Source organism: Abramis brama (genome assembly GCF_963993115.1).
Source record: "Abramis brama genome assembly, chromosome: 17".
NCBI classification, from domain to species: Eukaryota; Metazoa; Chordata; class Actinopteri; order Cypriniformes; family Leuciscidae; genus Abramis; species Abramis brama.
The window spans coordinates 24,385,683-24,403,008 of record NC_139979.1 but is presented as its reverse complement, the minus strand read 5'-3'; the positions used below and the strand labels follow the sequence as shown (position 1 = coordinate 24,403,008).

The 17,326-nt window shown below is 37.1% G+C and overlaps 2 protein-coding genes across 2 annotated transcripts; one reads left to right on the top strand and one right to left on the bottom strand.

Moving 5' to 3' along the window:
- Positions 1-226: 226 nt before the first annotated feature.
- On the bottom strand, positions 227-6,696 carry LOC311066962 (nucleoporin SEH1-like). The gene is made up of 8 exons (XM_084088455.1): positions 6,495-6,696; positions 6,305-6,355; positions 5,226-5,372; positions 4,456-4,667; positions 3,091-3,189; positions 2,817-2,957; positions 1,448-1,602; positions 227-849 (listed from the first exon to the last, which is right to left on the bottom strand). Exons 1-8 carry the CDS (start codon positions 6,603-6,605, stop codon positions 701-703), a joined length of 1,065 nt encoding a protein of 354 aa, XP_083944581.1. The 5' UTR covers positions 6,606-6,696; the 3' UTR covers positions 227-700.
- A 2,703-nt stretch (positions 6,697-9,399) lies between these two features.
- Positions 9,400-16,343, top strand: ptpn2a (protein tyrosine phosphatase non-receptor type 2a). Its single transcript, XM_084088188.1, has 9 exons — positions 9,400-9,666; positions 10,650-10,740; positions 11,148-11,248; positions 12,150-12,248; positions 12,644-12,781; positions 12,877-13,086; positions 13,223-13,396; positions 14,105-14,289; positions 15,124-16,343. Exons 1-9 carry the CDS (start codon positions 9,610-9,612, stop codon positions 15,314-15,316), a joined length of 1,248 nt encoding a protein of 415 aa, XP_083944314.1. The 5' UTR covers positions 9,400-9,609; the 3' UTR covers positions 15,317-16,343.
- The last annotated feature ends 983 nt before the right edge of the window (positions 16,344-17,326 follow it).

Sequence of the window (17,326 nt, the reverse complement as noted above, 5' to 3'; positions counted from 1 at the left end):
CTTTTTTCCTTTATTTATTATTTTCTGTATTTATTTTTAAGTGTATTTTTATTCTCTTATTTATTTTTATATTTTTGTATGCATCTTTCTTTACAGAAACGTTTGGCCCTGAAACAGAAAATACTAAATCATTTGCATCATAATACAACTGTCCAATACAGATTATGACAACTATCAGTATAAATATTTGTAGACATGCAGGATTCTAATGAAATAAGCTCAAAGATTTATGCATGCTTCATATATACCAGCGGCTATGGCCTTTATTATTCTCGTTCTATAACACAAAAGAGTGAAGACAATTAGACAAAATTTTGGCAGTGTTATAATGCCAGCATATTTTTTCATGTCGACAATGTGACAATAGAATAGAAATAAAATGTAGAGTCCTATATAGTAAGACAGTCCCTTTTGTGATCAAGGCATTAGCATCCATTCAAAGATGACAATACAACAATTCTGAAAGCCATGATTTTTTTCACAGAATTCATTCAGATCAGAGCAAAACATAATACTACAGATAGAAAGAAAAGTAAACTTAGAGATCATTCCTTCAAGGCAGTTCAAAATAATGGACCCATGTTAAGTACCAGTCTTGTCGCATGTCCAGCAAGCACAATCAGTTTGTCTCAGTGTGAAGTCCCGTATCATAGAAGTGCTCAGCTCCAGATTTCCTCAGGGTGGTCCTGTAGAAAGGCCTCTATCGTCCAGTGGCCCCGTTTAAAGCACTCTGTGCAGAAGAAGAGCCCAGGACGGCACTCAGAGCACCAGGCTGACCAGATGACCCATATACTGGACTGCCATCTCCCTTTAGAATACCTGTGCATTTCCAATTGTCCATGTAGTTTGCTGGTGAAATGTGAAAAAGAAAAAGGCAAATTACAACAAATTAAAACATTCACCATGAAATCAAAATGGAAAATTCTTAATTGTTATGCAATATTGCAGTAATTATAAATGTAATGTGTATCTGTGCACTTTTTTTTTTATGTGCCCCAGAAAGCTTAAATCAAATTAACTTCTCCCTCTTGCAGCAACATCTCTTCTCTGATGACGCGTTTACTGGCATGAGGGGGAGACAACATGTCACTTGGTCCCTGTTTACATCTGGTATTTAAGATTCGTTTTGATTGATCAGATCACAAGTAGACGACGCTAAATACAGGTGTAAACGGGGTCTAAAACGTAATCGGACAAAAGAGACGTATTAAAACACCCCATGTGTAAACGGGAATGTGTCTCACTCTTCTACTTGTGATCCGATCGACCAGAATGCATCTTAATACCAGTTGTAAACAGGTCCTCAGATGAGATCACAGAAATTGCAAACCATAACCATCCAATCAATTCCTGATGGACAAAATCAAGTCCTGCCTTTAAATGCTGACGTTATAATTCTAGTAGTTGCATATGATCATTGCGATTGCAAATTCTTGCAAACACTCACCTTTCCAGAGTCTCACACAGCCATCATCACCGGAGGAGGCCAGAATCGTACTGGTGATGTTCCAACTGACGCGCCACACCTGAGAGTTATGACTGTCAAACTGGGCCAGCACCTGCACCTCGAATTTAGTGGGCGCTGATGAAGAGCTGTCCTTTCTGTTAGTCAAAAAGAGGCATGCAAATTGTGGTAAATCTATAGACCTTATTCACAGCAGCGCCGCCTTTGATTTTTAACATGAATGAAAGCGAGGCAGTGAGGGATAGACATCTCTTCAGTGGGTTGTGCTGTTATTCAATGTGTTTTTGGACTGTTCAGCTGATGAAACGCTGCATATCTTTCAGAGAAATTTCAGTAGGCAAAAAAAGGCTTTTTTTTTTTTACAGCGGATGCCATTGAAAATAGGCAAGTCTATCCCTCACAGCCTTGCTTTCATACCCGTCATGGCGCTGCTCTGAATAAGGTCTATTGGCATTCAATTAAAATATTTTGTATCCAAACAACTCTGAATGAGTTTTTGTGTTTTCAATTCTAAAAGAAAACTTTTTTAAACTAAACATCAGGACTGCAATGCTAAAATAAATAGATGTGTAAAGTCGCCTTTCCACAATCTCCAACAAACAAGCGACAGACCGAAATTCAATCATTTTCAATGAATAGTACAGGAGCTGCGTGGGGTTCTGACCATATGCGTGCATTTCTGATTCGACTTAAGCTTCAGATGCATTAATATATTTGAACTTCTGTGACTAGATCGTATGCAATATGATGCATTCTAATCAAAACTATGAATGTGAGGTCGGCATTACCAGTATTTTTCCACTAAAACATTATCAACATTTCTGAAAGGTTAAGTCACTGTGAAATCAAAATGGACAAATCTTATTTTTATGGAATATTGCAGTATTCATTATAAATTATTTATCCGTGCACTTCTTAAAATTCATGTGCCCCAGTAATCTTTAATCAAAATAACTTCCCCTCCCTCTTGCAGCAACATCTCTGATAACGCGTTTACTGTGATCACAGCAACAACAAACCCTGAACAACCCCAAGAAAACCAACTGTCTCCTTCAGATATATCGGGAAGCCATTTGTTTAGTGTGGATACATTCATAAATTCAATATATTCATGGAAATCACTGATTTTACAATGGTGAAAAAGCTGAGGGTAACGGTTGCTTTAAGACCACTGGGGGTGAAATGTGACAATCGTATGCTAACATTGGAGATGGTGGAAAGGTGGTTTTAGAATTATCATATAGATGCAGTGATGTACAGGGCTTAAATAAGAAAGAAAAACTCATGCCATCATTACACAAGATATATTTCCCATTCTACTGTAATACTCAATTGGCTTCATTTCTCTCACCGAAGTGGAACCAGTTTGAAGATGCGAACGTCTTTGGTGGCAATAGCAAGCACATGGAAAGACCGGCCCAGATTTGGAGCAAATGCAATATCATGTACCGCATCTGTAACTGTCATCAGTGTCTCCGCTTTGGCATATTTCCTGCAACCATTAAAAAAGATGAATAAAAACTTCTAAATATTTTTTTTATTTAATCCCCTGTGGGGATGTGAGTTTTTGCTGGATAAGTGTGGATAACTAGGATATAAAAGGATAAAATGATTTGAAGGCAAACCTTGTAACTTCATTATACTCGTATATCTGAACCTTGCCGCCATATGTCGCATTGCTGTCATCACTCCCCACTGCAATCATAGGGGCGTGAGCTCGAGAACTGTAAAGACAAAAGAAAAAAAATTCTTAAATGGTTAGTTCACCCCAAATCCCAAATGAACATTTTGCCACACACACACAAAAAAAAGGAAATGCCATGGATGTCAATGGGGCCCATCAACTGTTTGGTTACTGACATTCTTCAAAATATATTTTGTGTTCAGCAGAAGAAAGAAGTTCATACAGGTTTAGAGCAACTGACGACAATTTTCATTTTTGGGTGAACCTTTAAGTAATCAAGCATGTGCATTTATTGATTCAGTTTGCTAGGACAATACAGTCTCAAAGTGGCCTGAGAGGTCTTGAAAACCAAAAGAATCTTGTTTGAAATGTAGTCAAATATCTTAGTTTGATGATACTGTTGACAAGCATGTAGAACATATGTGATATTTGCAGTCACAGATCTAATGAGAGACAGAGGTTTCACCCTTTTGTGAAAGATAAAGTCTCATTGAAATAGACTGAGACTTTCAGATTCAGGATACATTAAGTTACAAAATGTGCACATCTATAAATAGGGCCCTATGATTTTGATGATGCAGAAAACATGGACAGAAACCATTCATAAAAATGGAATTTATCACAGAATGTCACATCATTTGGGGTGATAAGTCAAAAGTAGGCTGTACACTTAATTGAATAGTGATATGGACTTCTGTCTGAGAATATTAGACTGCATAAAGACTGCTATTGAAATATGAAGTCTGTGTTCATGAATGCCACTGGTTCACCTTATACGCGCTACTCAAGCATGTGTGCTTGCAGTGTTTATAGTGTCTTCCGTCTCACTATATGAGGACATGAACACTTGAACTTCAACTGCAGAGCTGCTCTGAGTCACTTCACAAGCATTTCAGTTGAGGAATCGTCATATCATATACAAGGTCTTCACAACAACTCGCCAAAATAAAAGTTCAGTTTAACTTAAAATTGTGACAAATACATTTCTATTGTAGCTCAAAGAGTAATAATAATAATAATAATAATAATAATAATAATAATAATAATAATAATAATAGGGCTGACAAAATTAACGTGTTAACGGACGCATTTTTTTTTTCAGTTTAACACATTAATATGTAGCGCAACATCTATTTTTTCCCATCATCCTTTGGCTAGCGTTACATTATATGATCACGCTCTTATTCATACAAATGCTTTTAAACGTGATAAGAAACAAATGAGAACTGTGACTCTCCTGACTGTGTGACACACACGACTGTGACTATGCTGTAGTTATGTTTATCCATCATCAGTGCGTTCTCACCTGGAAGGGTTCCACGAGATGCAGGAGCAGGAGAGTTTGGACGAGATCTCATGCTGCAGGGACCACTGGCTCAGGTTCATCACGTCAGGGGCCTCGTAGATTCGCACCACCCCGTCAGCAGAACATGTGGTCAGCATCAAGCCCATGTGTTTCGGGGCAAACTTCACGTCGGTCACAGATGTCCGACTGTCCACAAGTGTGGTTCTCTTGATCTGATGTGAGAACGGGGGAGACATTAATGCTGACAATTTCAGAGTCCTAAAGTTATAAACAAGCCATGTTCGGAATAGAATAACTGATTCTGTGCAGTGTTTCCACCTTATTTTGCAACATGGAAGTAAATTACTTCATGTGAATGTACAAGACTGCTCATTCATTAGCCACAATAGTAAAAGATAACTAGAGCAAAATGGAGTAAACAGTAAAACTATTTGCACTACAAATCTGTTTAAGATTATGATAAATTAAAATATGATAAATACCACATTGCAATATCAAGCAGCCCAACAGACAGCTAAAATATGTCTTAACTCCTGACAGTCCAATCAAATGGAGTCAAAGAGATGACAAAAATAAATATATCCATTTAATTTACTGCACTAGACACAGAAGAGTATGGTAGTATGCCATTGCAACTCTTATTGAAGAAGTTAAAGCCTCCTTCTGCAACTAGGCGTTAACCCCAATCAATTCCATTTCCAACATATTCATTAAAAAAACTTGGCAGAATCAACTAATGTAAGGCAAATGCCCATTCGAATCTCATTTACCCAGTGGCTTTGCCCTCGTTGTTTGTCATTGGACTCTCCAACAATCTCCTCCCACACTATGGCAGTACGGTCAAAGGAGCAGGATGCCAACACCTGTCCAAACTCTGGATGGGCCCAGGTCACTCGCCAGACTGAGCCACTGTGAGTCTACAAAACAACAGTTTGTCAAATTACAGCCCAAAACCCAATGCACCCCAATAACAACCAATACTGAAAGTATACAAATATTCATGATGCTGAATAAGTGTTTTGGGATGATCTTATGGCAGTGGTTCTCAACCTGTTTGAACCAAAGGCCCCACCATATTTCTAGGACACCACCATTTTATACATTTAAGTTGTAATTATTGCGAAAGCTGCTTGTTTTCCTTAACGCACGTCACATTCTTTAACAGTCCGCCTGGAAACAAAGAAGCCGTGACGCCAAACCCCCTCATGGAAGAAGAATGCCGTCGTGTTTACAACGAGCGCTTATCAGTATCAACTAAACGCTGGATTTTCAAAAGTATGTGAAGTTCGCAACAGACTCTTTATAATACGCCCAAGACTTTTACACACCAGTCTGTTGTTGTGGGGACATCATTACATTTTCACACTACTAAACATGACGCAAAACTAAAACACTGACTGGTTGCTTTACATGTCAGTCAAATGGCCTCTGGGCAGTCCTTGGGCAATGAACGCTGCGATGGAGTTCAGACCTTCTGCCATCAGTCTGGCTAATGGCTACGTGAGGAGGCTAGCCTTCAATAGCCAGAAATTTCACGGAGACAGGAAGAGTGTTAAAGACAGGCTGGGAAGAGAGCTGGAACAATGTAAAATATGTGAAAAAGAATGCATTTTTGAACATTCAAGCATGAGAACTTATTCTAGTAGACCCCAAAAACAAACCAAGACTTTGAAAAAGGCACAATAGGTCCTCTTTAAATGAGGAGGTGTATGGGGAATATGAGTCCAATCAAAAGTTTTAGCATTTTGAGTGTTTTCATATAATAATTAACTAATTTAAATACTTCATCCTCTGGCCCCCTAGTGGGCCCTGGACCCTTGGTTGAGAACCACTTTAAAGTGAGACCTACTTTCCAGCTGGCTGTGCAGTTCCATTCTCCACTATCCCCCTTATCCCAAACCTAGGAAAAAAGGGGAAAAAAGTAAATAAATGGCACACTTCTAGTCAGATTCAGGTCTTATTTACATTGCATGCTTGTTAACCACATCGGTTACATTGTAAACCAACTTCAGCAGGCCATGGTGTGAGAAATCCTTTACCTTAATGCTTTGGTCGCTGGAACACGTCGCCATTCTCCGGCCGTGAAAATCATATGAAACATCGTGGATCAGATCTTTGTGATCGGCTGCGATGCTGCGCGCGACAAACATACTTTTATTATCTGCTCGATTCTTCCTGGCACGCGGGAAGTAAACACACACACACACTAATGCACTTCCCCACTTTTTGAACGCAAGGTTGCAACCAGTCCAATCACGTTTGACATGGGACGCATGCGTTCTAAGATCTTTATACAATAAGATAAGTTTAAGTATTTAAGAGGATGACGTGAAGATCAGCTCTAATCTGAGCATGCGCAGTCAGGCAATCTAACATTTTAATCAAATAGCGCCCTCTATTGAACGTGGTCATGACCGTACAACAAGACAGGAAACCATGAATGTTAGACTTTTGCATTTATTTAACAGTAAAACCGCAAAAATTGTGTTAAGAAAACGTGCATTTATAAATATTCTGTAATCTTTCCTCTTTTGATGAACACAAAAACAACTGACTAGAAAAGACTATCCAAACGTGCTCTGGCATGAAGGCAGCTGTTTCAGATCATTCAACACAGTAAAATGAACAGTAATAGTAGCCTATGTGAACAAGTGTAAACATGAAAAGCCTTCGATCCTTATTACAATTAGAATTTGGAAGTTGAAAACCCTCATCAAAACACACCCATCATCTGGACAATGAGAAGGATGGTGAGCAAGAGAGGAGCGAGGGACAACTGAACTGCAGAGGCAGAGTTGCAGAAGTCTTCATCACAACATGTGGTCTTCATGGTGTACAAGGTCTTATTGGCAAGCAACTCTACATATGTTGTCTTGTTGCATGCCTCCACTGGAAGACAACCCATCACCTTTATATCCAGGACAGAAGCTGAGAAAAACAAAGGGAAAGTTAGGCAGAGTAACAAAGGGAGACTGGTTTGTCAATAGGATACTGCAAAAACTGAACATTGGCATCATTTACCTGCTTTACCAGTTCCCACATAACACAACTCATCCTCGCTGCAGTTTGTCTTTGTAGTGTAACACAGATCCCAGAATCCAAGATCACACCGAAAGCACTCAAGGGTTTGTCCTGCAAGAAAAAAAAAAAAAAAAAATACTTTTAATGGGGTACTACAATTTAAACGTTTTTATAAGTTATACAACTCTTTAAGTCAGTTTAATGTAACTTAAGTTGAAATTACTTAAACATCCAAGTTGACTGCACTTAAGTAAAAGCAGCAAATTTTTACAGGGAGTTCCTTAGTTATAATGGCACAAATCGGTTTGTAGTTTGCACGTGATATCAAATTACATTAATATTCAAAATGCTATCCAATACACATTATACATAGCCTACAAGAACTAATAATCACACTGGTATGATTTTTAAAATGCTGTATGGAAATAAGTGTTTCAATCCATTCTTCTTTGATTTGAACAAAGCGTTAAAATAGCCTACATATCAGGCTAGAATGGAAATAGACTTACCCAAAAAAAACAAAGACATCAAAATCACAGAGGTAGTTAAAATATTTCCTCTCATGTTTAAGTGAGTTTTAGAAGTAGATGAACCCATAAAGGTGAATGCAGCCATTTGAGATGGATATGGTCTTTACAAACAAGCACTACCAAACAGACAGCCAGACTATCCAATCGCCTATGACTGGGGATTGTGTATAATGCACGATAAGGTGTGAGGGGGATAAAAGCCTTATCTTATTAGCCATTTATGAGAAGCAGCTGGCTCCTGGAGCACGTGAACATAAACTACGTCCACGTTTACCTTATTAATCACATTAAAGCCTGTTTGGTTTAAACGTGAAACGAGTTGTGCATCATACATCTACACCAATGGACATAGGCCTTCCCTGACGAAAATTAACCATAACCATGGTAGGCCTATTTGTAGTAAAACCGCGGTTGGTAATCAATCCGCCAAAATGGTTAGTTACACATATACTGTACTATAAAAACAATAAAACTAATAAAAACATGGCTTCGTAAGGGTTTTTACCGAAATTTCGCTAATGTGGCCACCTTAAATCCTTTCTTAATTGTAATTCCAGATAAACGTTTTGATAAATTAAATTTCTATATATAAATGTTATATAGGCCTAAATGTCCCTTATGGGACCAAAATACAACAAAATAGATGATCACTATAAATAAAATAAATTTAAAAAGATCCTAGAACTCTTTTCATTGATTTTTCCTGGAAGTATCATTTGTGATGTGAACGAATCGGCATCGCTAACTGAACGAATCTTTTAAATTGTTGGTCACTTCCACTGACTCGCTGAATTCATAATATAACATATTCCAGGCTTATAGAGATAAATGTGGCAAAAAATACTAAGATTAGTGTTATTCCGAATTCAGCCCTCATCTGCTCTTATGAATTTATTTGGTCGGTGTTTTGAGTTGAACGAGTCTCGGAGTGAAATTTCAATTTAGTTGAAATTTTTATTTAAAAGCACGAAATATATTATTGAAAATATTTATTTAGTCTGTTAATATTGTCCCTTTTCTGTAGCTTGATAAACCACACTCAAAGTGAATGTGGGTGGTGGAAAAAAAGCTGCTAAGGCATTTGAGGAGAAACGTGATTTGCAGATAAAATAAATTTCGTGACACTTGCTTGAGTAAAGACATGCTGTATTCGGAACCACAATCTACCAAATACTTTATACTTTTATCATTCTTTCTATGGCAGAGTAGTAGCCTACGCGGTTCCGAATTCAGCACGACTTGTCACCTGTCCTGAAGAAGAGCGAGTGAATGAATCTTATAAGTGAAGTGATTCAAAAGATTCGAGTCATTGGAATGAATCTCCACTACTACCTGGAAGTAATCAAGGTTGCCATGACGACTCTTGCAGACAGAGGGCGCCATTTCTCGCTTTCCTCTCGACTGGCACACGGAAGTAGCCGATGGGGGTGCTGAAAGTGCTAGTAATTTTATCCTCTTTGATGAGGGTTAACATCGTACTGCACCGTTCCTCTTGCCGTTTTCACGGGATCATGACAATTTCTAACAATGGAATAGTGACCCCTCGTTTGATCTCAGGCGACATTTGATTGAACCATTTTCCGTTTGAATAACCCCGAAAAAAATGGATCAGGAGTTTGAGAACATCGATTCAACTGGACAGTGGCAAAACCTTTATAATGTAAGTCGTACTGTTTTATTTTTATTTTTATTTTTTAGCTTAAATATGAGTCGCTCCTTAGATGAACGCTTGGGACACCTGCAGTATTTTGCTCTGGTAGATTTGCAATGTTTATCTAATAGTCCTAGACAAGTACTTAGCCCGTGAGAACGTATGGGTAATTCAGCTTTGCGTTACTGCGCATGCGCGTAATACCGAGAAATACTGTGAAATAATCTTCTTCTGTGAATCATTTCAGCTCGGCAAACCTGTACACGAGTGTTTATGGTTATACAAGAATATTGAGTTAAAGTGGGTTATATATTTTTCATTCTTGTCATTAAGCAAAATGAGTAGGCAGCGCATTATTGTAGTAAACCATACAGCGAATTACCATATGTCAAAACAACTTGACTGGCAGCAATGCGAAGTGCATGAGTGCTCGTGTCACAGAGCGGTACATTAGAGCAGCTCACTAGGTGCTTCCTGTGAACACGTGGGCTGTGTCTCAACACCTAGTGAGCTGTTTACCTAGACAGCGTTTTCAGACCACTGACTCATGCTGTATGTTTTAGGTACCACAGGAGTTCCCAGCCCTAGCACAATAAATGCCATGTAATTTTTGCCGCCTTCAAAACCCCCCGCGTGCGTGTATGATGCCTAAATAGGCATCAGATTAGGGAGCTCGTGAGGTTTTGAGACGCAACCATGCACTGATATGGTTTCTGAGAACTGACGAGCACTTCCCAAGAACTGAAGAACCGAAGCTGTCAGTTCTCTATAAAACTCAGCCAGATAGTCATGCCCAACCCCCCTTATGTGATGGATATATTATTATCTTTTTATGTTCTTTATTTCAGTTTTAAAAACACTCCCCACTCTTTTTGCCATTTGTTAGAAAAGCTTTAAATATTTAATAAGTGATTTTTTTTTTTTTTTTTTTTTTAAGGGATGGCTCTTAGGGTTCTCACAATTATGTTTGTTATTTTGTAATCTCTTTCTAGGAAATCCGTAACCAGTCTCAGGACTGCGCCTGCAAAGTGGCAAAGTTCCCAGAAAATCGCAATAGGAATAGATATAGAGACGTCAGTCCCTGTAAGTTTCTTCCATGTAAACCATTTTAACAATGTTTCACTCATTTTGTAACCTTGCCCGTAAATGGATTTAAAATTAATTTACTCAGCGTCATGTTTTTCCAAATCTCAATGACTTTTCTGTATGTGAACTACAAAAGGGGTTGTTAATCAGAATAATTCGCTTTCATTAAGTATGAAAGAAAAATGCAGTGAAAATAAATTGTGACCTTTTGTGGTTCCATTGAGGAAAGACTTGAGCCATATAGACTTGAATTACATGAGAGTGAGTAAATGACGAGTATGTTTTTGGATAATTTCCTTAAAATAAAAGCTTTTTTCTTCTGTAAGCTTACGTTGAATTTCACACAAATGTATGCCAACATGTTTGTTTTGACTCTGGCTTAATAACCTGCATTTTGTGTTAAGATGATCACAGTCGGGTGAGATTAGAAAATTCAGAGAATGACTACATAAATGCAAGCTTAATTACCGTGGAGGAGGCCCAGAGAAGGTACATATTGACACAGGTATGACAGTAATGGAAAAAGTAAGTCCACTGTTTGCATTTTGCTAACTTGCATTGATGTGTTATGTGACCTAAATACACATTTACATGCATTGTAAACGAAGAAGTTTAATTTACACATTCCCCCTGTTTTTATAGAATTTCTAAAGTTTAGCATCTTGAAACCTACCTTTTTAACTCTTTCCCCGCCACTGACGGAATTTTCAGGCTTTCCGTGTTTTCAGTGTTTTACGATAGGGGCGCTATTGCACATCTTCTGAAAGAGTACAGAATCTCCTGATCAAAACACATGCAAAGAAGATGCAGAAACTAGCGATAGCATGTGATAGTGTACAATAACATCATCAACATTAAACGGCATATAAATTGCCTAACTTTACCGAATGAAATGTCGACCCAGGATGAGCTATAAGACTGTGAAGTTTTTAGGGTGTTGATGGACTCGATTACGTTTTGATCATCGTTCTGAATCCGATCTGGATGTAGTCTTTGACAAAACCTTTTTTTTTCTCAGCTTTTTGCTCAAAATGTTGCTTTTGATGAAACTTACCCATATGCAAGTGTTGATAAAAAACGAATGCATTAAGCTAGAATAAAACTTTTTTTTTTTTTAAAGCAGAGGCTCTGGTCTTTCTTTTGATAAATTGCATTTTCAGATATTCATACAATTAAATATTCTGGGGGCCATGAAACTTTTGTGAAAATGATCAAAAATGCTGGCGGTGGCTGGCAACTTTTTTTAAAAAAACGCTGGCCGGGAAAGAGTTAACAGTTTTTACAGCCTTTTGTAGAACAAAGAAGGATGTCTCATAGATTGTTTCCATTTCTTTTGCATTGGCCAGCTTGTTGAAATAGTTAGCATGTTCTGTAATGTAATTGCAGATACTTTTCTCTTTCTGCAGGGTCCCCTGAGGAACACTTGTGGTCACTTTTGGCTAATGATTTGGGAACAACGTTGCAAAGCAATTATTATGCTTAACAGAGTTATAGAAAAAGGCTCGGTGAGTGAACACATCTGATGTTTGTTATTTGCCTTGCTTATAGACGTGTAACATGTAACCGGTAAACCGTAACACAGTATATCACGATAATGGACATGCGCAATATTGTTATTGAGAGCACTTCAAAATACCACAAATAAAAATAGTTTGAAAATGTTCTGATTCTTTATCATTGTTCAGTAATACAGTAGTTCCATTTGTTTTGAACTTCTGAACAGTAGAGTAAATCATTGTTATTTTAAATAATTGTCGTGAAATCTGGTAGTATGTTGATAAATGCATTCAACACATAAGCTGAAAAAAAAAAAAAAACCTTTCTAATAGTGGTAAATATTTTTGAAATGATAGAAACATCCGTGTTGTGATGATTTGCTGTTTTTGTTGACGCTGAACAGGAGAAGTGTGCGCAGTACTGGCCGTCAAAGGAGGAGCGAGACATGGATTTCAGTGACACTGGGTTTATGGTGACTCTGGAGTCCGAGGAGGTCAAACCCAATTACACGATAAGAATATTAGAACTTCGAAACAGCAAGGTGTGAACGCAATGTCAAATTATCACGTCGTTGAATGCTTCTCTGAACAAGACATGAAAAATAAATGTTGTTTCAATTTTGTCCCATATGTTTAGACAGGAGAAACCAGAGATATCTACCATTTTCATTACTCGTCGTGGCCTGATTTTGGTGTACCAGAGTCCCCAGCATCATTCCTCAATTTCCTTTTCAAGGTTCGAGAGTCTGGCTCATTGGGGCCAGAGAACGGCCCCGCTGTGGTCCACTGCAGTGCAGGAATAGGGCGGTCTGGGACCTTCTCATTGGTTGACACCTGCCTCGTCTTGGTAAGACTGCAGTTACACAATAGTTAATAATTCTAAAGGTTTCACAGAGACTGTAATCATTTCTCAAGCAGCTGTTATCAGGTATAACATATGATGTGTGTGGAACTGACTTTTCAATGTCCTTTCCTCTTTGTAGATGGACAAGAGGAAAGACCCTTTGTCTGTGGACATACAAAAGGTTTTGTTAGATATGAGAGAGTATCGAATGGGTCTTATCCAAACCCCAGATCAGCTTCGGTTTTCATACATGGCAGTCATAGAGGGAGCAAAGAGCATCCTGAAAGAGTCTACTCAACAAGTATCAAGCACGGTGCGATTGCATTATTACATTTGATGTTTGATTTAGAGTAGTATAGTATAATCAGTGTTACAATACACAGTATTAAAGGGATAGTTTACCCAAAAATGACAATTCTGTTATCATTTACTCAACCCTGATGTTGTTCTAAACCCTATTGACTTCCGTAGTATTTTTTATTTTCTCCATACTATGCAAGTCAATGGGGCCAATCAACTGTTTGGTTACTCATATTATATTATGCTATTCCTAAAAATACACTACCATTAAATGTTTGGGGGCAGTACGCTTATTATTTTTTTAAAGATATTAATACCTTCATTCTTTTTAAATTTATATAATATTCATCAAAGAATACTGAAAAAAAATTCACAGTTTCCACAATAATATTAATTAGCATAACTGTTTTCAACATTGATAATAAAAATAAATGCTTCTTGAGCAGCAAATCGGCATATTAGAAGGATTTCTGAAGGATCGTGTGACACTGAGTGATGATGCTGAAAATTCAGTTATACTAATTGTAACAATATTTTGCAATATCACTATTTTTACAGTGTCTTTGATCAAACAAATACAGCCTTGGTGAGCTGTAGCTTGAAGAGACTTCTTTCAAAAACATGAAAAATCCCAAACTTTTTTTGCGTTATTAGTTCATTTGAAATATTCTTGTGGTGTGACCTACTATATCTAACTCTGAACCTTTTTCACTGAAAGCAGAAGCGTCATGAAGAATGGCAGGAGCCAGAAGCTTATTTAGTTTCGTCGTCTCAAAGCCCCATCTGTAGTTCAGAGAAACACAACGGACAGTCTGACTCTTGTATGGAGCCACAAGATCCAGGAAGAGAACAAGACCGGATACAGTCACCAAAGGAAGAGCGGCTTACGGAGTTAAAAACTTTTGGGTAAGAGAAATAAATAAAAATGTAACATTTTATCTAGTAAACTGGTAGCTGAGTTGTTCTAGTCTAGTAATATCAACTGTGAATGTAATAACAGTGTTAGACTGAATTACAGAGTTGATCAAGAGCTGTATATAAAACATACATTACCGTTCAAAAGTTTGGGGTCCGTAAAACTTTTATTTTATTTAGCAAGGACGCATTCAATTGATCAAAGTTGACAGTAAAGACTTTTGTCATTGTTTCCAAAGATTTCTGTCTCCAATAAATGCTGTTCTTTTGAACTTTCTATTAACCAAACGATCCTGATTTTTTTTTTATCACAGTTTCCACAAAAATATTAAGCAGCACAACTGTTTCCAACTTTGATAATAATAATAAATGTTTCTTGAGCACCAAATCAGCATATTAGAATGATTTCTGAAGGATCATGTGACAATGAAGACTGGAGTAATGATGCTGAAAATTCAGCTTTGCCATTACAAAAATAAATGTAAAAATATTGAAATAAAAGTTATTTTAAATTGTAATAATTACTGTCGTTACAGTATTTTTGATCAACTAAAAATGCAGCCTTGTTGAGCTTCTTCTTAAAAATAATACCTACTCCCAAACTTTTGAACAGTATTGCAAAAGTGGTTAAAAATGATACTTATGATAATTTACACGGATAGTAAACAACCAGAATTTTGATAAAATGTATATTTAAAACAAAGACATGCATTAAATGATATAGTTCATCTCGAATCAGTAAAATTGCTCATCTTTTTAACTGTTTCTGTACTGTGAAGTGAAATATGAAGAAATCAACCATGCGTGTGTTTCTGTTTCTTCCAGCCTACGCAAGCGGAACCGTGAGGAGCGAATAGCCAGCACTGCACAGAAGGTGCAGCAAATGAAGCTGAAACTGAGCGATTCGGAGAAAAAGAAAGAGAACTGGCAGTTCTGGAGACCAATCCTCCTAAATGTCGGTGCTGGTGCCGCATTAGCACTAGGACTGTGCATGTGCTGGGCCTTTCTGTCCCAGTAATGCAATTTTGTCCCACAGATTCCTCTTCTTGTCTTTTATTTTGCCCAGGGACCCAAATTATGGTACTCATATTAGTAGGTGCTTGGATGTTTTTAGATAAGGGACAAAATGTAGAATGATTGTGTTTACAAGCATTCAATCCCCGGACATTCTACATGAGTTACTGAATGTTTGTGTCGTGGTTATCACAGTGTAAAGAACGATGTAGTTACATTGTAACTGCTATTGTAATTCCATCATGGTAAATTCTCGAGGCCTAGCAAATTTCACTGTACAGTATTATGTCTCAGTTTATCTGCAGAGCAATGTTAAATGGCATTGAAGCTTGTTTCCGCCACGAAAAAAAAAGGAAAAAGATAATTGTGACTCACAATTGCGAGTTTATTTCTCAGAATTGCGGCTTTAAATCTTGCAATTCTGACTTCATAACTCGTTATTGTTAGAGAAAAAAGTCCCAATTGCAAGATTTAATCTCGCATTTGCAAGAAAAGTCACAATTGTTAGTTTTTATCTCGGAATTATTTTGATTTCTCAAAACAGCAACTTTAAATCTCACAATTCTGAGAAAAAAAGTCAAAATTGTGTGATTAAAAAGTCGCAATTAACTTTTTTTATTTTATATTCCCTGGTGGAAACAAGCTATAATAAAATAGACCCCCACCGGTCTTACTGAGTCAGTTTATTAAATGCTTCTGTCTTCAAGTTTGCGCATGGATATTCATAGGGTGACTCATTTGTTTCAGTAGGTCAAAGCCCAGTGAGTTTCCGTACATTCACATCTCAGGATCTTCTAGTAATAAACTGACTGTAGATTCAGCCAAATGTAATAAGTGGTCTGGTTTCCACTTTCAAAATGTACATAGTAAACTCTTTACTAAAGAAAACAATATTGCCGTTTATTTGTCTCAGGCATCTTCTGTGCATATGCTTCTCTGTTCAAGCTCATTTGCATCTATAAAATGGTATCGATGCACGTGGGGAAAATCTGATGTATGAGTGCGAATAAATTGTGTTAGATTTCACTTGATGCATGTTTACAGATGTCTACATCCGTGCAGTGTTAGGCCTGCTATGGTTAATATTTAGACGACGGATGCTAAACTAAGCCTGTAGTGATTTATTTTTGTCTCCAAGGATCAAAGTTTGTTTCCAGCTCCCATTACCTCACACTGTTCATTGTGGGTTTAATGCCAATTACTTAGCAGAATCAATGCGAGTCAAATTAGATGTCTCTTCCTGCCATGGTTCCAGGAATTGATCCAATATTTCCAGAAGTGGCTAATGGTGGAGTGGTAATTTCATTCCATCTAGCCAAGTGACCAACCGGGAAAGACCGATCCTTTTTCCTCGCAGTTGACTTGTCACAAATACGGGAAAATGTCTTATTGGAGCCAAGCTTTGCTTAAGGGATGACCTCCTAAAAGCTCTTAAAATTTTTCCAAATATTGAGTTTTTGAGCTTTTATTGATTTTTTTATATTTGTTTATATTTATAAGTTTATATTTGGTTCTCAGGTTTCAAAGTACATCAGCATTACATATGTGTGAGGGTTACTTGAGTTATTCCTGACATGCGAATGTAAAATTTTGTTAAAATAATTAAAGGATTGACGTAAAAAAATATTTTCTGAAAATTTTGGTTGTTAATAAAATCAAATATTGGACAGTTGTTAATTTTAAACTTTTTAAAATATTTTTTTTCTGTCATTTCTATGTTAAAGTCATCCCAGATTGAAGAGAATGTACATTTGCAAGCCATCCTTCTGGATTTTTTTTTATTTTTTATATATATTATTTTAGAATCTTTTAAGAGTAAAACGTCTATGGTTTACATTTGAGACTTTAACGTTTTGTTGTATAACATAAATTCATGACTCAAAACGTGAATTTTAAAGCTATATGTGTTTTAAGGAACTAATAAAATGCTATGTGAGGACTTTCAATAAGGACAGCTTCAAATGACAGAAAATGCAGTCCAGAACCATTTTAGTTTTTTTATTGAATAAACATT

What these genes read in the sequence shown, in the direction of transcription:
- ptpn2a (XM_084088188.1), top strand. Translation starts at nt 9,610, where the DNA reads ATGGATCAGGAGTTTGAGAACATCGATTCAACTGGACAGTGGCAAAAC. An exon ending in AGTGGCAAAACCTTTATAAT is followed by an intron (nt 9,667 to 10,649) that starts GTAAGTCGTACT and finishes ATCTCTTTCTAG; the next exon opens with GAAATCCGTAACCAGTCTCA. An exon ending in TTGACACCTGCCTCGTCTTG is followed by an intron (nt 13,087 to 13,222) that starts GTAAGACTGCAG and finishes TCCTCTTTGTAG; the next exon opens with ATGGACAAGAGGAAAGACCC.
- LOC311066962 (XM_084088455.1), bottom strand. Translation starts at nt 6,605, where the DNA reads ATGTTTGTCGCGCGCAGCATCGCAGCCGATCACAAAGATCTGATCCAC. An exon ending in CCAGCGACCAAAGCATTAAG is followed by an intron (nt 6,356 to 6,494) that starts GTAAAGGATTTC and finishes CTTTTTTCCTAG; the next exon opens with GTTTGGGATAAGGGGGATAG. An exon ending in GAGTATAATGAAGTTACAAG is followed by an intron (nt 2,958 to 3,090) that starts GTTTGCCTTCAA and finishes TAATGGTTGCAG; the next exon opens with GAAATATGCCAAAGCGGAGA.